We start from the raw sequence: 24418 nt of genomic DNA, 5'->3' as shown, positions 1-24418 counted from the left end.
CTAAAACCAACCAATGAAACTCTGTATTTGACTGGATGGAAAACACGTGAAACAGCTTTTTGACCACAGAACGACATAATCACTGAAGATTTTTCACATGCGTTTGTGTTATAAACTGTTTTCTTGTCTGTAACAACATCTGTTGCACGTCTGTCCGTCGGGTGAGAAGTTTCTCTGATTTTTCTCTGTTAAAAGGGTTTTCTATGGAGTTTTTCCTCAGTGGATGTGAGGGTCTAAGGACAGAGGATGTTGTTACGATGCCATGTAAAGCCCTTTGAGACAAACTGTTTGTAAAAACGGGCTATACAAATAAAATTGCCTTGCCTTGCCTAAATGTTTTGGTTATTGCATTAGAATGAATCTTCTTGGGCTTTGATGAGACATTTCGGCTCTTGTTGTGGTGGCCAAGTTTCCAATGTGACAGACTCTTCTGCTGAATGATGTCTCTGTATTCACTGGAGCTACTGAGAAGACATATATAGTGTGTTTGTGTGTGTGTGTGTGTGTACGGAGGGGGTTCGGGGTGATTATAAAATGCACCCCCAAGGCTGAACCATTGGTCTGTTTCCTTGGTGAAGTTGAAAGTGCTCTCAAGAAGGCTCCATCCCATAATAAAAGCTGGTGGGCACATTGCCTGCCGTGGCAGTGATGATGATGAGAATGATGGGCCTCTCTTCTCCCTGTGGCTCATTACCATGGCAATGGGTGAATGAGTTTTTTTTGTGAGAGGGAGGAGGAGTAGAGTTGAAGGGGGGGTATGGGAGTAATTAATGCACATCTTATCTTATCTGTCTCTGTTGTAGTTTAGCATGAACACCTGTCTTGCCCGCCTTTAATTAATAATCAGAATAATAGCAGCTTTTATTCCTAAAGCACTTTTTACAGCAACTCACAACTGAATTTAACCTTCAAAATAAAAGCCAACTCTGACATGAAGGTATCACAAAATGTGCAGAGGGAAGGAAAATCAATAGTTTAAATTAGAATGGACGACACCACAGCCTGAGTAATTCTTTGAAAATGAGTTTTAATAAGTGCTTCAAAAGAATGTGGAGTCTTTCTGGCCTCCTCACAGTAAATGGTTTTCCTCGTTCCCTGCTGTCGAGCAAAAGGAGGTCCGTCTTGTTCACACTTTAAAAGGACTAAATTATGGATGTTTCATCACCGTGGTTATATAAATGACCTCTGCTGTTCACTTGCTCGCTCTCTCTCTCTCTCACTCACTCACTCACTCACTCACTCACTCACTCACTCACTCACTCACTCACTCACTCACTCACTCACTCACTCACTCACTCACTCACTCACTGACTCACTCACTCACTCACTCACTCACTCACTCACTCACTCACTCACTCACTCACTCACTCACTCACTCACTCACTCACTCACTCACTCACACACACACACAGTTCACTCTTTTTCCTTTCACACACTTCTTCTTCTCCGTCTCTCTCTCTCCATGTACTGAGTGGGGTCCTACTTCAGTATCCTGGGGAGGGGTCTCTGATTGGACACATCAGTGTTTAGAATACAACTCTTAAATCAACATCAGAGTTTTGTAAATACCCATTTTCTATTTAAAAATATTTTAGAGTAATGGTGAGAATGAAGTAACACCCCTTCATTGTGTGTTGTGATCAAATCCATCCAGATCTTGAGGTTCCCGGTCAGGATGCACACACATGTTGGTGCCACCGTTTTGCGTGCACCGCGTTCAGGTGAAAGTCACCTTCCATTTAAGAGCTATATTTTCTGCTGCTCTGACAGAGTCATTTGTGCGGCCTGAACCTGTGGATAAATGCAAGAAGTCCAAACATGGAGCTGACCCTGGTCTGGTCCATGAGCACATCTCCTCAGTGCTTAATGGATTTGATGACTATACATAATGATACTTGTCTGTTTTCATGAGTGACTGGCTACAGAGGGCATGATAAAGTTAGCATGTGTTTAACAAATGTTGCTGTCACTCGATGCCTTATCACTGATGAGCATATCACAGCAATGCTATTATTTGCTAATGGATGTATTGGCTCTCATGTACAGTACGAGCATCTTAAAGGAGACATATTCTGCCCCTTTTCCACAGATTAAAATAGTTCCCAGGTGTCTTAAAGACATGTCTGTGACATGCTTTGGTCAAAATCCCCCAAGGATCAAACATCACAGCTCTTTTCATCCTCTCTAAACAGCCCTCTTCAGAACGGCTGGTTTCAGTGTCTGTCCCTTTAAATGCAAATTAACCACTGCTTGCCCTGCCCCTTCTACTGGTACCAGGTAGGGGTGGTATTATGCAAATTAGAAAACTAGTTACATTATTGTCAGACAACTGAGGGAACAGCTCATAAAACCACATGGATTTCAACCTAAGGAGCCTGGACATTACAGATTTTTTGTCAATTCTCACATTTTGGGGCCAGAAGGCAAAACAAACACCCAAATGTATGTTAAAGAGCCTTCAGAAAGTGATATTTCCATAATATGTCCCCTTCCCCCTTGTGGTCAGTGGCCACATTCTCTGGGCTTCTTCACACCTGGACACCAGCGATGAGAACTCAAAGGAGGCCTGAGATGAAGACAGACGAAGCACTTGTTTTCACCCGAGATAACTCTGGTGATGAAATGGTGTGATGAAAAACCCTTTGGATATCAATTTAGCTAATGTGCTTTTAAATGCAACAAAGAGCAGTGGAAGCAGAATCCTTCCATCTGTCTATTAGCTGCACCACTTAACCAGTGCAGGGTCACAGGGGGCTGGAGCCCATCCCAGCTGACATAGGTTCACCCTGCTCTGTTGTGGAAACAGTAAATTGAATGAATCCTCAATGACATATATGAACACAAACAATACCACACATTTCTATTATGTGTTCTTTATAATTGTATTTTGTTTGAGAGTTTTGCTCTTTTACCCTGTAGCTCTCTCTCTCTCTGTTAATCTTGATAGCCCACGCCCTAACATTCACCTGTTCACCGCTTGTCTTTGTCGGGGTTAGAGCCGGTGTACAACGTTCATAACAGAGTAATAATCACATGAAAAGCTCCATATAAGCTGCTCTTGAACCTTTAGATGTTGGTTTGACTTGATCCTGTTTTCACAAATGGGACTTTATCTCAGGGCAGAAAACCATCTGAGACAGGAGCATGAAGAAAACTTTCATCTTCTTTACTGGCATGTCTTTGATTGTCTTGATGTCTGTCCTCAGTTTTTTGTAGACGCACATACTCTCTCTTTAAATCAGATCAAACTATATTTGAGTTTATATGTTGAAAAGGAAATTCATCTGTGCCTGTCCCACAGATGCTCCAGAAGGAGGAGGGAAGAGCCCGCGCGGCGCTGCGCCAATCAGCGATGAGTTGGACATCTTTGGACCAATGGTCTCCAACCCTCTCCCCTCAGCCAACAACACACAGCAGGCTCAGGTAACACACACACACAAACATGCGCACACACACAGCCTTTCATCATCTGCTTATCACTGCAGGCAGGTGGCAACACGGGGAGTCTGCACAGAGTCCCATGATGCAAGCACACATACACGTGCACAGACGCACACACACGGACTCAAACATATTTACACGGGGGGGGGGGGCAGCAGAGGAATATATACAGCATACAACAAACCTGAACACACTCCTGGTCAATGTCACAAAAATGTTAAGTACTCACTTGCTTTATCCAAAACCCTTTGGACCAATTAAACCATGATGATATTGACGAACCAGCTTCATTAATGAGATTGAGTCCTTTTATTCTTTTAATATGTTGGATGTCCAGATTTATTTTGATGACAGATTACTGTAGGCCCTCCTGGATTATACTGAAGTCTGTGAAGAGATGTTACATCATCCCACACAGATCTTTCTTTTCAGCTCTTCAGTGTTCTTTGCTGGAGGGCGTTTGTTTTCTTTACCTTCCACTTTAAACTCCCACAAATGTCTTATGTTGGATTTGAGTCTTTGACATACTTGTCCAGGTCATGGTTTTCACTTTTTTTTTTTTTTTTTTTGCTGCGGCACAAATCCTTCTGTTATTTTTTTTTTGTGTGGTGTGTTCAGGGTCTTTCTGCCAAGCTTTGACTGGGAAGTCTTCTTCTCATTCAGCGTTTGGGTAAACAAACTCACATTTACGGTGCCATCTACATGTCATCTCCTTTACACACATCAGGACACTCCCACCTACAGCTGTCGCAGTAACCCACAATGTGGAAATATTGCGCTATAGACAAGCCAACCTCGGTGGATTAGAAACTCCATGTTCTTATTGCCATGTGACTCCTTCACACTGATTGGTCACTGAAACATCAGCTTCCACAGATAAGTCAGACGTCTGTGTTAGAAGCATTTAACCTACCTATTTGTTTTTCAGCGCAAGGTTGTGAATTCTATCTGGTGTTTCTGAAGGAGTAGCCTCTGCATCTTGTTGCATTGTTCTGTATCCCTGTATGTAGCAGTTCATTCTGAGTAGCATGGTTTCTTCCCCATGCTGGAGTTGTGTGGCATTAGAAACATTTGAGGAAGCCGTAGTGTTAACATTTCCTTTTGCATCCTCGCTCATATCATCATCATCAAGTTTAACTGGAAATAACTGGGGTCATGTGTTTTGTTGCAGTGATGATCTTAGAGAACTCTTATTTTCAATCTAATTCATTTAACCTGTTTATTTCAAATAAGATTTTAAATAAGATCAAGTTCAACTTTGCAGTTAATTACAATTATTCCAATGATGCTGCACTTAAGTGCCAGACCTCCATTTGTGAAACAGCTGAGTGTGAGACCTGGGGGGGGGTGAAAGTCCTTCAGTCAGACAGTGGTGGTGGTGAGCAGCCAGGTTCAGCTGGGGTTAATGAACAGGCATCAGCACTTTAAAATACAGCACTAATGAGGCTGCGTCCGCACGCGTACACAGTCTCTATATGAGCAAGGTTTGCAAAAACGACAATTAGTATTGTTTCTTTGATTCTTCAATAAATGATTCTGCATATGCATAAACCTGAAGATGCACACTGCTTGCAAGCTCTGAAGTGGTCAAAAAGGTGAGTCAGAGTCACCAAACCCCTGTAGAGGGGTCTGGGGGCATTCCCCCCAGAAAAAAATTTGTGATTTTAACACATAAATGAAGCATTCTGGTGTCCTCTGAGAAGAACATTCTGGTGTACTCTGGTGTTCTGGTGTACTCTCTGTTTCAGATAGAAAAAAACATTGAGTACGCCTACTGACTAGGGTTCCCCTATCATTGTAAGGCAACAAGGCAAGAATGGCTGGAGTGTATGAAACTGAAACTGAACTCAGAACTGGTCTGGTGGGGAGCAAAAACAAATCTCATATTAATCTAGGGGTCTGGACCAGACATTCAAGGGCCCGTTTCCTCTGCTATTTGTCCGTGCAGCGGTGCACCGCGGACATGCACGGTAAAAAAAAAAAAAAAAAAAACCAAACCGAATGCGCGCCGCCACGTCCGCTCGGACCGCGGCCACTCAGAACGACAGGTCCGCTCGTGCCGACCATGGTGCCGACGTCAACAGCGGCAGGAGACCTTTTACAGTCTATGCAGGAGACCCAACGCTACTACGTACCGGTATCTACCTCCAGCGAGTGACAGTCACGTCACCGGGCTCATACGTGCAGGCAGGCCAGGGTTGCCAGATATTGCGAAAAATATCCCCCACAATCTTCCTTTTTTCCTTCACTGATTAGCGGGAGAAATTACAGACCGGGAGCCGACCCCCACCCTCCCCTCCTGTGCTCGCGCCACCCCCCCGCGTCCCCCCACCTCCCCGTTGAGAACCACTAGGTTAATACAACGGTCGTGGCTAGTTTTATTGGTTGAGAGCAGCAGCATTAGTAAACCACAACAAAAACACGTGTAGCCTTTTTTTCTCCCCTCATTTTTTTCCAATTGACGGAAATCCGTTGTGGCGACGGAGAACTTTAACCCCTGTGTATGTTCTGTCAACCCAATAATTACTATTGAATCGGCCTAATACAATCTCCTTGGCTTGGACCCTAGTTTTTGCATGTGCAGATCATACCAGTATCTAAACTATGAAAGTTCTGACTGGACTGGAGTGACTTTGGTCACTGGTTTCCCTCCCTCACCAGGCTTTATTTTATTTTATGGAAATGCAAAGTCAACTATAACTATTAAACCATGTTTGAATGTCATTATATTTGACAACTGTTCAGTAATGTCAGGAAAACCTCTTTTTGAGTGTCAGGAAATTGGTCGTCACTTGTATTTAAAGCCAGCTAAGTTAAGTGCAGTCTGTGTTACCTGACTTTACCCTGACTGTTCCCACAATAGGACACTGTTATCAACAAATTTTCAAAACAAGATAACACATGTCAATTTATGATTATATGTAATTCAGAGTTGAAGACGGAGATGGGCGGATGGAGTGGAGTTCATTCAGTGTCTACAATCATAGTGGATGTCCGTCATTTTCTGGGTAGACAAAACTCAGCAGGGAGGATAAAAATGGAGGAAATCAAAAAAACAAAACAAGATTCTTTGACAGTTTTCACTGCATTTTTCAGGTACTTGTTTTTCCTTCCTTCTTCTTTTTTCATCCTCTGACTAGTCTCAGGGGGAGTAAGGCTGGCTGAATAAAACATTTCTGAGAAACAGCGTTGAGTTTGAAATGCTGCTGTAGTCCTTCAAGCTCGGCCTTTGACCTCTGGCTCGCCTGAAAATGAGGACGCACACATTGACGCACACAAATGTAAATATATACCTGTTTCTCACAGACACACACACTCAGGATGGAGCCATGGAAATCCTCACTTGTAGTCTAGGAATCAATAAACATACAAACAGGTGACCTGACATGTACATTGTGCACTATAAGAGCAGCACACACACATACAATCCACAGTGACCCATGAGACCCAGGAAAAAAAAGTTTTTTGATTTTGATTTTTTTTTTACATAAATTAACTCTTTGACTGCCAGCCATTCTCACAGCAGCTTCCTCCAGCTTGCCAGGCATTTTCCAGCTTTTTGACTGATTTCCGTAGACCCACCATATATTATGTACTGTTACTACATACACATTCAACCCATCAAAGGAAAGATGAGGGTCTCTACTTTCCAGCTGTTTGTTTCTATCTTGTTCCAGTCTTGTGAAATTGGCGGTTGAATGGTTAGTTTAGCCCAAAATGCCATTTTGTCACCAAAATCTTGAGAAAAAGAGGTTTTTGTGTCGGCTGTCATTTTCAGGTGAACCAGTACAATTGGCTCCTTTATATTTTGCTTTATTTTGCCTCAACATCTGTACAGTTGTTCTCTTGTAAACAACAACTAAATCAACACTGACAAATGACTTTTGATGACAAAAGACAAAATATTTAGCTACTGACACACACTACTGCAGCCTTTTTTCTTTCTTTTCTTTGAGTTACAACTTTTTCTTTCCTTTTTTTTAGTGTGTGTGCGTACGTGACGTGTGCGTGTGCATACGTGTGCATGTGTGTGTGCGTGCGTGTGTGTCTGTGTGTGTGCGCGTGCGCGGATCAGTTCGACAGGTTTTTGTAGCCGAAACACGGCACTTTAGATCAGATCAGCTTCCTCTGGTCAGCAGGCAGCGGTCTCACTCACGCTCTTTGTCTCACACACACATCTACACACACACAGCCTACAGCTCTGGCTGACGTGCCCCCTGAACCCACAGCCACAGACATGTACGCTCACAACAGACACTCCCACCACCTTTAGCTCTCCTCTCGTCACGTTCGCCGGCGCTGTCCGCTCCTCATCCACACTAGATCGCGGGATTTTCAAGCTGCTATCTGAGTGATTTCTCGCAAAATCTGGCGACTTTCCAAACGCTCTTGACGACTAACGGCGAGCGATCAACGGGGTTGTTGTTACTAACGTTTGTGCTTTGTATCACGGAGCTGCACGGAGCTTCAACGAGCTGCCGAGCCGCCATGAGCCCCGCCGCCGCCCCCTAAGCTCTCACCGGCGGCCAGAGTGTCACGGAGCGGTGCCGCTGCAGTCAGACACCCGCTCCGCTCCACGAGGGGGGAAAAACACGCTATATTTTTCATGTCTCTCAATCCAAATGTGTTTTTCTGCACTTTATTTTGATGATACAAGTCTGATCTTCACAGAGGAGTAGGGCAAGACATTCAACATGGCGTTGCCATTAAAAAAACGCTAAGACGAGTTATCTCGTCTTTGGTAGACTACGCTTGGATTCGCTAAGACAAGATAACTCGTCTTTGGCAGTGAAAGAGTTAAGTGTTGGGATGGTAAAGAACAAATTGCAAAGAAAAAAATCTGAAATTTTAATTTTATAACCTGTGCACTGTAGTGTACAACTGGACTATATTGTTCTCAAATGTGTAATATTTTGATGCTTATAATGTACATGGAAAGACTAGAATTATCATGTAAAATACAGTAATATATTATAAAAACTAATGTCAATTATAGGGTTTTCATTCTTTTTCATCAACTACACTATTTATTTTTGTGATTTCATCATTCGAGATGGTATTTCATTGACCATACAGACGTTTTCGAGCAAAAGACAAACAAGCTGCATCTTATGCTCCTATGATTAATGCCTCAACAAAAGGCTTGTTGTCCAGCCATGAACAGTTTTCATTGGTTGATCATTATTTAGAGTCAAGAACAAAATCAAGGTATCTGTTTTCTGGAGTATATTTCCATGGGTATTCATTTTGCACTGATTTAAAACCTCAAAACCCTATGTTTTGGTTTTGGCCTTTAGAAACCAATGGTGCACCATGTCAGCTCTGTGTCTTGATCTCCCTCATCTGGCTCTTCCTCATCTGAACTTTTACACTCTCCTACAGGGTCATAATCTTACCATGGACTCTTATCCTCTGATAAATCAATTTCTGAATCCCCCTCAACTATTTAAGAATATAAGAATTTACTCGGCCTCTGTCAATGAGCTGTTCCCAAAGAAATATGACGGAAACACAAGTACAGAGTCCCGATGTCCACTACAGTGTACATTAGTAAAATTAGCTTTTTTTCATATGAAAAGTAAACAATTCAGTTCTGAAAATTTACTTCAGTGTTGCTGAGATGTTTATTTATAATAAACAATCAACATATAGGACTCAAAAGACTTAAAATTGTAAATATCATGCTCACTTGTACTCTTTCCCATAAAATCTGCTTGTTGCGGTGTCGGCCATTTTTAAAAGAGATGCACAGGAAGTTTGGAAGGTCACACCCCCCCACACAAGATATCATTGGAAAGGGCCAGTTGTCCTTTGTAGTGAACAACAGGACTTAACTAGAAACCCGCTACTGCGGGTTGTGCCATCTCTGTCAACATGGGAATCAAGCCCACGATCTTAAGGTCAAGACAGAGCTGATCAGACAGACACATGATCATCTTTCTATAAGCACTGATATGGAGGAGCTGTAACCACATTTGGTTAACTGTGTGTGTGTGTGTAATCACATGAAGCTGGCTCTAGAGTCTGTGTGTGTGTGTGTGTGACTGACTTGACACATAGTTAGTTAGTAGCTGCATCCTGTGTCAGTCTGATTTAGCTGTGTCTGTGTTTATAAACATTTAAACGAGCGCCAGGTGGATTGTTTATGAAGTTAACGAGCTCTGGCCTGAGGATCAAAGAGGTTACCACGGCGATAGGGCCCCCCGCAGGCTGAGACAGACAGAAACGTGGAGAAAAAGAGCCATTTTCTGCCTCTGCACCGGCCTCACATTTAGGCTTAGGGTGAGAAAACGGTAACTCCTATCAGAACAAAACACAGATCAACGTTGCTCTAAGCACTTACTGAAAATTTCGGTACGATTTGGTGTTTCTACAGTAAATATTTTGGCGACGCTGGCAGTTTTAAAACATCAGGCCGTTCTGCTTCTCTCAGAAAATATTTGTATTGGACTCAATGAGGAGCAGAGACAGACGTGGCCGCACTTAGAGGCTCAGAGTTTAAATTCTGTAAGTCTCTCTGATATTTTGAGCAGATTAAGAGATCAAGGATGAGCTCGTCTACAACCGTGGCCGAAATTATGTGTCTAGAGTGTAAATTGTGGCCGTTTGGAGTTTGGATAGAGAAAAAATCTGGAGTTTTTCTGGCATCTCTCCCACTCTAACCGATGATGTCACGCACTCTGACATGAACATTCCGTGCAATACACACCCATTATAATCTCATAATTTCTCCAAAAATGATCATGGTCATTGATCATGGATTGATCAAAAACCATATGACCTATCAAAACGTGGAGTAATACGCCAATACACAAGACTTGTGTCTACTAGGGGTGTAACGGTACACAAAAGTCACGGTTCGGTACGTACCTCGGTTCAGGGGTCACGGTTCGGTACGGTTTCGGTACAACAGACACTAATTGAATGTAAAACTAAAATCTGTCTTGTGTTATAAAAGTTAAAAGAAAAAAGAATACAAAATAAAACAAGTGCATTAGGAGTGTTATAATGCCATTCATTAATTCTAGAGGAAAAAAAACGTGCACTTGACAACTGGCAACTATTATTCGAATTATTAAATTATTATTATTAAAAAAAATATTATTAAAAAAACAAAACAATAAACTGACATCAATGTTGGTTTACACAGTTAAATTAGACTAGCAGTTACTTTGGTGATGTTTCTGGTCCTGCCTGTGTTCATAAAACATATTAGGCAGCTACACGCACATCCCCCAAAAAACTGAAGACTAGGTGCTGGATCACCAAGAAAGACACAGGTAAGGAAAAAAGGAGACCGCACACTAGTTAAAAGCTCCCGTGACAGTTTAATGTCACTCACACGTTTCGGGCGTCAGCCCTTCATCAGACAAAATGTGTCTGATTATATATAGTGTGCGGTCTCCTTTTCTCCTCACCTGTCTGTGTTCATGTCAAGAGGCTTAAAAGCTGCGGGATAAGTTGTTGCATACAACTAGTCTTTTTCCTTGCACCAGTGATTGACATATCGGGTTGAACATGCGCTACGTGTTTGATGCGTTTCTAGCGACTCACCGCGCATCCGTGAAACATCGCCGACGGACTTTGTCCGGTGGACCAGTCGCGAGCATGGATGTGGTCGCGAGCCGCCGCCGCCGCCGCCGTTTGTTTCATTGAGAAGCCACAGTGACATGAATGAAGCAGACAGCTCTCCTCCTCTAACTTCACTCTCTCATCACTTCTCTTCTTCGTCTGTTATGGCGGTTGTGACAGCTTCGAGGCTCATTACCGCCACCTGGATTGGAGTGAGGACTCGACTTTTTTTTTTTTTTTTTTTTTAATATTCATTCAGACGTATTCGTCGTGTGACTGTGTGCACCGAACCGTGACCCCCGTACCGTGACGGCACGGGACGAATACATATACCGTTACACCCCTAGTGTCTACTGTTTAAAGTTTAAATGGAGTCTCTAGGTGAAAGTATGCCTGAGCAGTAGACGTTTGTTAAACTCCAATGATTGGTCTTTTCTTTCCGCCCGTCCCATTGACTTACGTCGCGAAAAATTCGTAAACTGTTGAGAAAAGTAATAGCCCACCGATCCCGATCAAGCCGCACGTTGTGACAGTATGTGAGTGGCAAAGAAAACCTTTAATAAGAGGATCACTGGCTCCTGCTTAAAAAAAGAAGGTAAGGAAAGTGCAGAAATTAGCCACACCAAGTAAGACTTAGAATGAAAATTTCTGTGAATTTCAGGCTGAGAGCAGCAGTTTCAACATGAAGCAAGTTATCAGAAGTCAACAGAGGACGACTGGGAAAATAATTCACTATAATTGTTGATGAGGCAAGATTTGGACCAGTAATCGAACCCACAACCTCATGATCACTAAAACTTTACTCTGCCACTTCGCCACAGAGAGCACAGACATAAGCATGTTGCCATTGTAATTCGATGATGTGCAGAGAGCTCCCTGGCTGCATTTAAAAAATATTTTAAATTATTATCTAAGTCTCTTTGCATTTTTGACCAGAATTTTAGCCAGAAGACAAGTGTGGCTACAAAACTGGAGAAAATAATTTGTCTAGAGTTTAATTTGCAGAAAAAGTTAAATATTTTAAAAAGTATAAATAGTTAAAAAGAGAAAAGTAATGCCGATAAAGTTCAAAAAAAGCTGCACGTTTTGATATATGAATTGTTGAAATAGCACAACACCTAACACACTAACCATATGGCCACAGAGAACCTGAGTTACAATGAGCTTTATACTATGAGGAATCAAAGACTGTCCAATGACAGCTGAATAATTGGAATCAAAAGTCAAGCAATGATGTGAAATGACTGAGGCAGGAATCGAACCCATGACCATATGATCACTAAGCCTTTACTCTGCCACTCGGCTACAGAGAGCACACTGCTTACAAGACTGTTGTCATTCATTGTAATGTGATGATGTGCTGCAAACTGGTACGAGTAATCAAGGAGATAACAAACACCTGTAACCAATTGAAGGCGGGGGAGGAGAGCAGAATTCAACATAACATAACAAGAGTTCTTCCCTTGGATTCGAACCAGTGACCTTGGGGTTGACAAGCGGCCACCCTAACCCCTACACTACAGTGGAGTTGTGGAGAAGAGAGGTTGAGACTTTGATGAATGTGAGATTTTTCAATGATGCTTCAAATAAAGAGAAATTAGTATAAATTAGCCACACCAAGTAAGAAGAGGACTTTTTTGTGACCTGTGACTATTTTTTGGTGAATTAAAATGAATTAAAAAGCACTTAACGGCAAGTTACAAAGTTGAGCTCCTTCTCCTGCTGTTGTGAAAAAAATGCATTGGGCTGAATGAGAGCAGAGAGCTCCCTGGCTGCATTTAAAAAATATTTTAAATTATTATCTAAGTCTCTTTGCATTTTTGACCAGAATTTTAGCCAGAAGACAAGTGTGGCTACAAAACTGGAGAAAATAATTTGTCTAGAGTTTAATTTGTGGCCATGCTGACAGTTTAGCCAGAAAAACTCTAGAATATTTTTTTGCCTCTATCCACTCTGGCACCACTCTAGCTCTGCTCGTTAGACGCAATACACACACATTATAAAGCTGAAAAAAATCAGAAAAAGTTAAATATTTTAAAAAGTATAAATAGTTAAAAAGAGAAAAGTAATGCCGATAAAGTTCAAAAAAAGCTGCACGTTTTGATATATGAATTGTTGAAATAGCACAAAGTATGAAGGACTAGAAGAAGACCGTAAAAAGGCGGAAGAAAATGGCCAAACAGAAGAACAATAGTGTGACTGCTTCCAGCAGTCACACTAACTAGAAAAAGCATTTCCAAAAATGGAAATGGTGTGAATGCTGAAAGCCATTGCTGAACCATGCTGAATTAGCAGAATAAATTGACAAAGAAATGTGGAATGGCATACAAGAAACATGTCCAAGGAGGGAATTGAACCCACAACCTTCAGTACATCAGCCCACTGACCTAACCACTTCACCATAGTTAGATTCAATGAGAGAAGAGTAAAAGAAATCCATGTATAAGAGGTCACTGACTTCTGAAGAGAGGTTGAGACTTTGATGAATGTGAGATTTTTCAATGATGCTTAAAAGAAAGAAAGAAAAGAGTATAAATGAGCCATTAGAAGTTTGTCTACAGATGAGAATTTGAATGAAGTCTCTATCAAAAAGTACCACATGAATGAGGCAGGAATCGAACCCATGGCCTCATGATCAATAAACCTTTACTCTGCCATTTTACCACAGAGAGCACACACCTAAACATGTTGTCATTGATTGTGATGATGTGCTGCAAACTGTGGCGCTTAACGAACACCTGTAACCAATTGAAGGTGGGGGAGGGGAGCAGAATTCAACATAACGTAACAAGAGTGCCACTCTTGGATTTGAACCAGTGACCTTGAGGTTGGCAAGCAGCCACCTTACCCATTGGACTACAGACAGAGATGTGGAGAAGGGAGGTTGAGACTTTGATGAATGTGATATTTTTCAATGATACTTAAAAAGAAAAAGAAATGAGCCACAACAAGTAAGTAGAGGACCTTTTTTGTGACTTGTGACTATTTTTTGATGAAATCAAACAAAGTATAATGCCCATTCCAGCGAATTAAAAAGTTGAGCTCCTGCTACTCTGCTGTGAAATAAATTGCATTGGGCTGAATGGCAGAGAGAGAGGAGGAGGGAGAAGAAGAGGGGGAGGAGGGAGAAGAGGAGGAGGGAGGAAGGAAGGAGAAGAAGAGGAGGGAGAGGAGGAGGAGGGAGGAAGGAAGGAGAAGAAGAGGAGGAGGAGGGAGAGGAGGAGAACGAGGGAGGAAGGGGGAGAAGAGGAGGAAGAGGGAGGAAGGAGGGAGAAGAAGAGGAGAGAGGAGGGAGAAGAAGAGGAGGGAGAGGGAGAGAAAGAAGGCGGAAGGAGGGAGAAGAAGAGGAGAAGGAGGAAGAGGAGGAGGAAGAGGGAGAGAAAGAAGGCAGAAGGATGGAGAAGAAGAGGAGGGAGAGGAGGAGGGAGGAAGGAGGGAGAAAAAGAGGAGGAGGAGGAAAGTGAACTTGGTGGAGACATGAAATGATGTGGTAATGGTTTAATTCAACCAGTTACTCTTTCTAAAAAATATGTTGATGTTCTTCTGGCCTCTAAAAAATAGAGGAGGACCAACCTCCTCTGACTCTATGGACCAGCACATAGCCAGAACAATACAAGTACAATAGTTGATCACCACAAAACCCCTCCATGTGCTAATGATCTGATTGAATACACCTGTGTGGCAGCCTGCACCATGTGTGTGTGTGTGTGTGTGTGTGTGTGTGTGTGTGTGTGTGTGTGTGTGTGTGACTTGATGGCCACCTGCACAACAGAGCAGGAGCAGAACAGTCAGTTTTGAGCTCGGCGCAGCTCTCCTAATGACAGCCAAAAAACAGAGAACCGTACCTCTTATCAGAATGTGGTAGAGACCATCTGGGCAAGGAGGCCTTCCTGAGCATTCTGATGTGCATTAAGTGTTTGTAGGACAAAAACTTTTCTTGCCGTCGCAAGGTAGAAAAGGGGAGCATTTCTGTTTTTCTAAAAAAATCAGCTCCTACTTTTATATTGAAGTGGATGAGCCACTGGAGCGGATCTAGCTGCACAATTAGGCTCATAGAGACAATTCTGTAAGTCTGTCTGCTGTTTTGAGCACATTAAATGAGAGACGACAAGTGTGGCTACAAACCGGTGAGGAAATCATGTGTCTAGAGTTTAATTTGTGGCCGTGCTGGCAATTTATCCAGAAAAAATCCTGAATGTTTTTTCGATCCCTCTCACTCTAACGATGATGTCACTCACTCTGACCCAACCCCATACACACTCATTGAAAAGTGTGAAATTTGTCAGAAATCCTCATGTGCTTTTAAAGGATTTATCTCAAAAACGGTACAAGCTATGAAAAAGTTGTAAATACAGGATGAATACATTAGAAGTTTGTCTACAGCTCAGAATTTGAATGAAGTCTCTAGCTGAAAGTATGTGGACGCTTTAAAGGCTGAAAGAAGTAAGAAGATTTGAAGAGTTTCAAGACTGTTCCAATGCATTCTCTATGGGGAAAAAAAAATCAGAAATAGTTGAATATTACAAAAAGTATGAATAATTGAAAAGAGAAAAGACATAGCACACCTGTCCCGAAAAGGCTGAACATTTTGATATTTGAATTGTTGAAATAGCACAAAGTATGAAGGACTAGTTACATGACGAAGAAAGGCAGAAAATGGCCGAACCGAATAACAATAGTGTGAATGCTTCCAGCATTCACACTAACTAGATAAAGTAACATTTCCTGATGGAAATGTGTGTGAATGCTGAAAGCAGCTGAACGCTGTTGCAGAATTGCAAGCAGTGATCACCATTCAAACGGTTGACCAAGGTAGGTATCGAACCCACAACCTCATGGTAAGCAGACTTTCACTCTGCCTCTAGGCCACAGTGTACACACAGTTGCAGAGACTGTTGTCTGTTGATGAGCTGCACTCTGTCTCACTCTGAAGTTAACGAGCACAAAGCTGTAGTTCCTGTGCAAATCAATCTTAGTGCAGTGGTATAAACAAGAAACATGTTAACACAAACCAAGATTGAAAGAGGTAAAGAGAATAGGTGGGGGCGCATATGCATTATGTTGATGCATGTTTGATCATGTGACCAGACCAAGTGGTATTGGTTAAAGTTCAAAGTGGCTGACACACTAACAAGACTGCTCAGGTGGGATTTGAACCTGTGACCTTGTGGTCGGATGGCAGGAACCTTATCCACTAGGCCATTCCAACACTTCCGATGAAATAGAGGTTGAGACTTTGATGAATGTGAGATTTTTCAATGATGCTTAAAGTCCGACTCCCGCGACCCTTTTCGGCCATTTTAAAACCAGCTCATTAGCCATGCACATTAGCAATTCACCTCTGGGGGATGGGCGGAGACTGCGCTGTTTTGCACCCGCCCAGCCACCTCCTCGCACCCAACCCCCCGGTTGCTGACAGCTGGACATTGTACAATTACAGATACAGCGCATTTAGTGTAAAACTCCACACTGGGATTCGATCCCAGACCGGAACATAGGCCTTGGTTACAGTGCAAGCTGCTCTACCAGGTGAGCTATACCTGTTGTACCTTGACAGCTACACCGAGCTGCCAAGCCTTTCACCTCTCACCCAGATGCAGAGCGGGGCGGGAGCTTGTAGCACTAGTGCCCTCCCCTGGAGCTGTGACACGTCAGCTCCAGTCTCCCTGAAACTGCCAGTTTGCGTCTGCCATTGGTTCACAGCAATTTGAAGGCAGAAAAACTCAGAAATGCAGTTTTGCACTTCCTTTTCTGCTGATATGTGCTCTAACACAAGAAAAATGCCACAGGAACATGTGAAAAGCACGAAAAACATGATTTTCATGGGAGCAGGTTTTTAAAGTTCAATGTGGCTGACACACTAACAAGACTGCTCAGGTGGGATTTGAACCAGTGACCTTTGGTTGGATGGCAGGAACCTTATCCACTGGGCTATTCCAACACTCATGGAGAAGTTGAGGTTGAGACTTTCATGAATGTGAGATTTTTCAATGATGCTTTAAAAAAAGAGAAATGAGCCACAACAAGTAAGTAGAGGACTTTTTTGTGAAAATAGTGCAAGCAGTGATCAGCATACAAATGGTTGACCAAGGTAGGAATCGAACCCACAATCTCATGGTCACTAGACTTTGACTTTGCCTCTAGGCCACTGTGTACACGCAGTTGTAAAGACTGTTGTCTGTTAATGAGCTGCACTCTGTCTCACTCTGAAGTTAACGAGCCCAAAGCTGCACCTGTTGGATACACACTGTGTCAACACCAAGAAAGCTTGAGAGTCAAGCTTGAATGACTTACAATTAAAATTTCTGTGAATTTCAGGCTGAGAGCAGCAGTTTCAACATGAAGCAAGTTATCAGAAGTCAAAATAATTCACTATAATTGTTGTTGAGGCAAGATTTGAACCAGCAACCTTCAGGTCTCCAGACGCAACACACACCCATTATAAAGCTGAAAAAAATCAGAAAAAGTTAAATATTTTAAAAAGTATAAATAGTTAAAAAGAGAAAAGTAATGCCGATAAAGTTCAAAAAAAGCTGCACGTTTTGATATATGAATTGTTGAAATAGCACAAAGTATGAAGGACTAGCATTCACACTAATAACTAGAAAATTTCCTCTCGGGAAATTTTGAATGGGCCACGGGAGCTACTGCGGGTTGTGCCATCTCTGTCAACATGGGAATCAAACCCACGATCTTAAGGCGAGACACCCCAGGTGAATAGGGTAAAAAATTTAACTAACAGCTATTGCCATGAAACTTTCTATGTTTATTACTTACATTGAGACAATTATTTTTTGTATTACAAGTTTTCTTAAATATTATGCTTAAATATGGAAATGAGACATTATCTAATGAAATATGCGTGAATTTGTGTACATTTCCAGACCCGAAATCTGAAGATTGGATAAAGCCACTTTCAAAATTCTTGTTTTATTTTGTTGACATATTAAAGTCAAAAATTTTTACAGAGGGGATTTTGGATATCTCTTTTTATCACTCTGTAAATGAGAAAATACTGTCACCAGCCCTAAAAAATCAAATTTCGCCCTGTTTTTAGGTATAAATTGTTGTATAAATCAGGCTGTGAATGATATATCAACAATCCCCTCTGTAAAAACCTTCATAATATAGGCAGGAATACAACTGGAAGGTTTGGTGTCTGTAAGTACTGCTGAACTGGAGATTTCGGGTCCAGAGTATAAGAAAAAGCTCATTTTGAGAAAACGGCCTTTAATAGTCCATGAGCCAAGACCCCAAAATTGGCCTCCCGCAATCGAACGGGTGGGCAATTTCTAATTTGTTTTTTTGACTTGGTAGACATCTCTAGTGAACAGTTTGGCATGATAACCATTGCAAACAGGTAGCTTAGTGGTGGTTATCATGTGTTGAATAGGTGGACCGGTAGAGTGGAAACTTGAAAACTGTGTATAGTGCTTGTTCGGTATTATGCTGTTTGTTGACCACTCAGTGCCTAAATCACTTCAAGGATGTTTTTCCCTTTTATCAAGACCCTACTGTAATAATAATAGACTCACCTCAGAAATATGTGAATGAAAATGTGATAAAAATTAGAACATAGGCCTACACATGAAATAGCCAACGTTTTTAGAGTGTTTTACTTTTCATGCAATAACAAGAACAAACAAATATTTTTTTACACAATTAAAATCAACTAAAGAGCTTGCTCCTTCTGTCACAAATAATGTGGAGCATACTGCCAGTACAGTATTTCAAGTGTCCCTCTGTCAATGACCTACGCCTGGCCAACAGCCTGAACGAGTTCTACTGCCGCTTTGAAAGACAATGGGACAGACCTGATATCCCCCACACCTCCAACCACCAGCCATCGATCAGCAACAGCTCCTCCAAACCTGGATCACCTACACAGCCCCACACCCAAGTGCCACCCTCCCCCACACCTCTCACACCTCTCTCCATCGTAGAAATCAAATCAAATCAAAGAAGGAGAGGTGAGGAGACTGTTTAAACGGCTGAACCCGTGCAAAGCTGCAGGCCCAAACTCTAGCCGTTTTCCTACTAACATCAGCGGGTCGACGCAGGTTTTTTAAATGCGGGTCGACCCGCTAACAATCGGCATTTGGCTTCTTTCCCATTGACCAAAATGAGCCGGGTCTGTCTGTCTAACCCCCGCATAAAACAGTCGCCCCGCTTTCATTCGCAGTGCGAGAAACACCGTGTCATGCCCCAGCCGCCCGCCACGGAGGACAGCGAGTCTGCCGCGGCCGCCTTATGATGGACGTCCGCGGCACAACATGTCAGTTAAACAGACTGTCGCTTCTTTTTTTTCAATCTTTTTTGGTCAGTGTTCTTTGATCTTTAAATCCCAGTCTTGAATGCAAGCAGAGCTTTGTTTTGGTAGCCTACGTGAGACGCGACTGGTACGATGATGTGGCATCACGTAACGCCCAATGTCATCACATAAATTAGCGGGTTGAGCCGGGTCTGGTGTTCCCACTGCAAGCCGATCAGAGTCGAGCCGATTGAAGGCGATTTTAACCCGCGTCGCTTGCCGAGTCATTTGACGCGGGTCGACGGGGGGGCATACATCAGTCCGATTGAAAAGTCCGACAGCTCATTTCTCCGACTACCCATTCTACAGTGTTAAGGTTAGGTTTAGGGTAAGGTTGAGAGTTAGGGCTACTTAAGTCGGAGAAATGGGAGGTCGGACTAATGGACTCAAAAATAAAGAAATGTATGGTCGGAGAAATGGGTAGTCAGACAGACGTGCCGGGTTGACGCGGGTCGGTGCGTTTATGGGTTTAAAAGGGTTTTTTGGCCAGTGGGAAAGGGGTATAAGTCTCCCCCTCCACCCTGAAGCACTGAGCCAATCAGCTGTCTCCGGTGTTCACACACATTTTTAACACCTCACTGGAGAACTGTCATGTGCCAGCTTGCTTCAAGGCCTCAGCCATTGTTCCAGTTCCCAAAAAGACAAGGATCACTGGCCTTAATGACTACAGACCTGTTGCTCTGACTTCTGTGGTCATGAAGACTTTTGAGTGCCTCGTCTTGTCCCACCTTAAGGACATTACAGTTCACCTACAGAGCCAACAGATCTGTAGATGATGCTGTAAACATGGCCCTCCACTAGCACCTGGACTGGATCCTACGCCAGGATACTGTTTGTGGACTTCAGCTCTGCCTTCAATACGATCATCCCAGCTCTGCTCCGTGACAAGCTCTCCCAGCTTAATGTGCCTGACTCCATGTGCAGGTGGATTACGGACTTCCTGACTGACAGACGGTAGTTCGTGAGGCTGGGGAAGCATGTCTCTGACACCCAGACCATCAGCACTGGATCCCCCCAAGGTTGCGTCCTTTCTCCTCTGCTGTTCTCCCTGTACACCATCAGCTGCACATCTGGACACCAGTCTGTCAAGCTCCTGAAATTTGCTGACACCACCCTCATCTGCCTCATCTCTGATGGGGACGTGTCGGCCTACAGCAGCGAGACGGACCCTCTGGTGTCATGGTGCAACATGAACAACCTGGAGCTGAACGCTCTGAAGACAGTGGAGATGATAGTGGACTTCAGAAAGGACCAAGCTGCCCTACCCCCTGTCATCCTCTGTGACTCTACAGTGACCCTGGTTGAGTCCTTCTTCTTCCTGGGCACCACCATCTCCCAGGAGCTCCAATGGGAGCAGAACATCAGCTCCCTCACCAAGAAGCCTCAGCAGAGGATAGGCTATACTTCCTGCTGCAGCTGAAGAAGTTTCACCTCCCTGTGAAGATGCTGGTGAACTTCTACACTGCCACCACTGAATCCATCCTCACATCCTCCATGTCAGTCTGGTGTGCTGCAGCTACAGCCAGAGACAAGGCCAAACTGCAGCGTGTCATTCACTCTGCCCAGAGGGTGATCGGCTGCAGCCTCCCATCTCTTCAAGAGCTGTACATCTCCAGGACCAGAGCCAGAATAGCTGCTGACCCCTCTTACCCTGGACACAAACTCTTCAAGCCCCTCCCCTCTGGCAAAAGGCTCCGGTCCATCCGGACCAGGACCTCACGCCACAAGAACAGTTTCTTCCTCTCTGCAGTCAGCCTAATGAACAATGCCCCAGTTCCCCCTAAATAACCCTAAACCTATGGATGTAATATGCTATAATGTTAATGTCATCTTTACTCACTACATCTTAGCCTTCTTAACCTTGGATGTATATATAAACCATTAAAAATGTTCCCTGTATAATGTGATTTCACAAAAGTCCTCTGCTACTTCCTGCCAACAGCAGTATTAAAGCCGATTTTCCCCCTCGCTCCCTCATGCACCCAGTGGAATTAGCGCCAACTAGTGGTGCAAACAAATATTATCTGCAGGGCCTTTCTGCAACTGCAAAGGCGCTCTAAATCATCAGTAGTGGCACACAAATTATGAAATGTGCAACATCGGAGAATGGCCATAATTGGTGTATATGGCATTTTTATGGTCAAAATAGTGAATGCATGATAAATATTGTTAAGCTACTCTTGTGCGAAGGTTATCATACCAATTAATAATCTGGACATATATAGGAATAATAAAATAGCAACAAGAATTTGCCCACCCTTTCGATTGCGATTGGTGGTCTGGCTCATGGACTACAGGTACAGATGGCTTCCCAGGAGAATTTTATAAATGTTTTGCAGAAGAGATAACACCAGTATTATGTAAAGTCTTTAACTATGCTCTGTCAACAGGAAACCCCCCAGACACTTGGTCAGAAGCCATAATTTCCGTGCTACATAAGGAAGGCAAAGATCCAACTTCATGTGAGGGATATAGACCTGTCAGTTTGCTTTGTAACAATGTCAAAATATTAACAAACATACTAGCACAGAGAATGCAACAACATATAACTAAATTAATCAAACCTGATCAAACAGGGTTTATCCCGGGAAGACAAGGGGCTAACAATATCAGGAGAACATTAAATCTTATATCATGTTTGAAAAACAACCCCCAACCAACCATGTTGCTTAGCCTAGACGCACAAAAGGCGTTTGACCGCGTGAAGTGGAACTTCTTGTATCAAACATTGGAGGTTTTTGGGTTTCATTCAAAGTTTATTGACTGGGTTAAAATTGTTTATAAAAACCCAAATCCCGGATCAGAGTAAATGGCTGTTGCTCAGACTTTTTCCACCTAAAAAGAGGAGTCAGGCAAGGAGATTGCTTGAGTCCACTGCTGTTTGCTGCAAGTATTGAACCGTTAGCAGAGTCAATAAGACAAAATAATAACATTAAAGGAATAAAAGATGAAGGGGGCATAGAACACAAAACATCGATATTTGCGGACGATTTATTAACATATGTAAGTGAGCCCTCCACGTCTATACCAGCCCTATTAGACAACCTGAAAGAATACGGTGAAATATCAGGGTACTCGACGAATGAAGCCAAATCAATGGCTATGATGCTCTCAGGAAGGTTTCCAGAGGAACTTAAAGAAAAGGTCCACTTTAAATGGACAGAAAAGGGGTTTAGATACCTGGGAATAATCATTACTCCTGATACAGCACAATTATTTGAGGCTAATTATGGGAAATTGATAACGGCGATAAAGGATGATTTGGCTAGATGGGAAGTGTTGCCCTTGACTCTGGTAGGAAGAGTGGAAACTGTGCGGATGAATATATTACCAAGAGTGTTGTTCTTATTCCAATCATTGCCTATTGGGATCTCGGGAGCCTTTCTAAAAAAATTTGACAAAATCATATCGAAATTTATTTGGCAGAATAAGAAAGCAAGAATTAAATACAAGACGCTTCTCAGCAAAAAAGAGAAGGGAGGGTTAAATTTACCTAACTTAAAGCAGAAGTAAGTGATATATTTGTGTTAATATAAGTCTTCCGACAGCAATCACTTACATAGAGTGTTTGGTCTGAAACACGGGTCTCTCAGTCCCTCTGCTCTGCTCTGAGCCGAAGAGAAAACATTTATCGTATCCTACAGTTTTTATCCAATGAGGAGAGAGAACGGCATGCAGGGCTGTGTGTGCAGCCAAGGAACGCCGTGAATGTGGCGACGTAGGGACGAGGACTGTTATGGTGCGTTCAAGGAAACTCGTATTTTTCCGACCGTGAAGTGGTACCAGTTCAATCTGGTACGAGTTCACGGGTCAGAAGTTACGAGTGGCCGTTATAGTGACTTTCACCGGTAAAACAGGTCCCGAGTGGGTTGCCTGAAACGCTACAAAGTCGTAAGTTGTGACTTGAAGCTGTAATTTACGATTTCAAAAGCCTGCCTGGAACGCAGCATTACTGAAAACGACCGGACCACTTACTTCTGCTTTAAGAAATTACTATTGGGCAGCACAACTCAGAGCCTTAATTATGTCGATCACTAATAGTCCAGTAATTTTAGGCCAAAAAAGGGGTCAACGTTAAACAAATTGCAACAGAAGCAAACTCAACTGATTTTGTATCCTCAGCATGTCCTGAGTAAGGGAAAAAAAGCCCTGAAGAATCCCATTAGGGGAAAGTTTCGAAAAACACCCAAACATATCCCATTTATACGCATATAAAAAAAAATTTCACGTGTATAGGGTAAACATTTTAACCTTTAGATATCTCCATGAAAATTACTGAGTTTATTACTTACATTAAGACAAACAAAAAATGTATTACAAGTTTTTTGAAATTCTTTGTTAACATGAGCAAATTTGCATACATTTGCATAAATTCCACCGTTTTGACGGCACATGTATATATGAAGTTGCTGTGGTGGTACCGGCATGAAAACTGGAATGACTTGACTACATCGGTCAACCGACAAGTTGACCACTTTAAATTTCAAGATGACTGCAATTTTTCAAGACAGCCACATCCTTAGTAGAGCAGGTATGACATGAGCCAACAGTGCATAATCCAATTACGTATGGCTAATTTGCATACATACAGCACCTCTACACATTGAGTAGAGCAGATGAAAATGTCTTGTTCAATCTTGTTAACATATAATATGTTAACAAGATTGAACAAGACGTTTTTAACTGTAATATGATAATACAGTTAAAAAACTTAAGGAATGGAACCAATTTAGGCCCATGAGCATTAATAGAGACGGAGCATGTCATACCTGCTCTACTAAGGATGTGGCTGTCTTGAAAAATTGCAGTCATCTTGAAATTTAAAGTGGTCAACTTGTCGGTTGACCGATGTAGTCAATACATTCCAGTTTTCATGCCGGTACCACCACAGCAACTTCATATATACAGGTGCCGTCAAAACGGTGGAATTTATGCAAATGTATGCAAATTTGCTCATGTTAACAAAGAATTTCAAAAAACTTGTAATACATTTTTTGTCTGTCTTAATGCAAGTAATCAACTCAGTCATTTTCATGGAGGTATCTAAAGGTTAAAAATTTTACCCTATTCACGTGAAAAAATGTTTTTATATGC

At 42.5% G+C, this 24418-nt stretch overlaps 1 protein-coding gene across 6 annotated transcripts in view; it reads left to right on the top strand.

Moving 5' to 3' along the window:
- smap1 (small ArfGAP 1) overlaps positions 1 to 24418 on the top strand; it is a 321183-nt gene that overhangs the window by 236162 nt on the left and 60603 nt on the right. For all 6 annotated transcript variants that reach the window (XM_085800988.1, XM_085800985.1, XM_085800990.1 and 3 more), the window contains one exon: positions 3302 to 3423. In XM_085800988.1, coding sequence (XP_085657114.1) covers positions 3302 to 3423 — 122 coding nt within the window. The remainder of the gene's footprint in view (positions 1 to 3301; positions 3424 to 24418) is intronic.

This window comes from Trachurus japonicus, chromosome 15, assembly GCF_045865225.1.
Source record: "Trachurus japonicus isolate A0001 chromosome 15, Traja_1.0".
Taxonomy (NCBI): domain Eukaryota; kingdom Metazoa; phylum Chordata; class Actinopteri; order Carangiformes; family Carangidae; genus Trachurus; species Trachurus japonicus.
The sequence above is the reverse complement of the archived record's forward strand: the minus strand, read 5'-3'. Positions and strand labels throughout refer to the sequence as shown.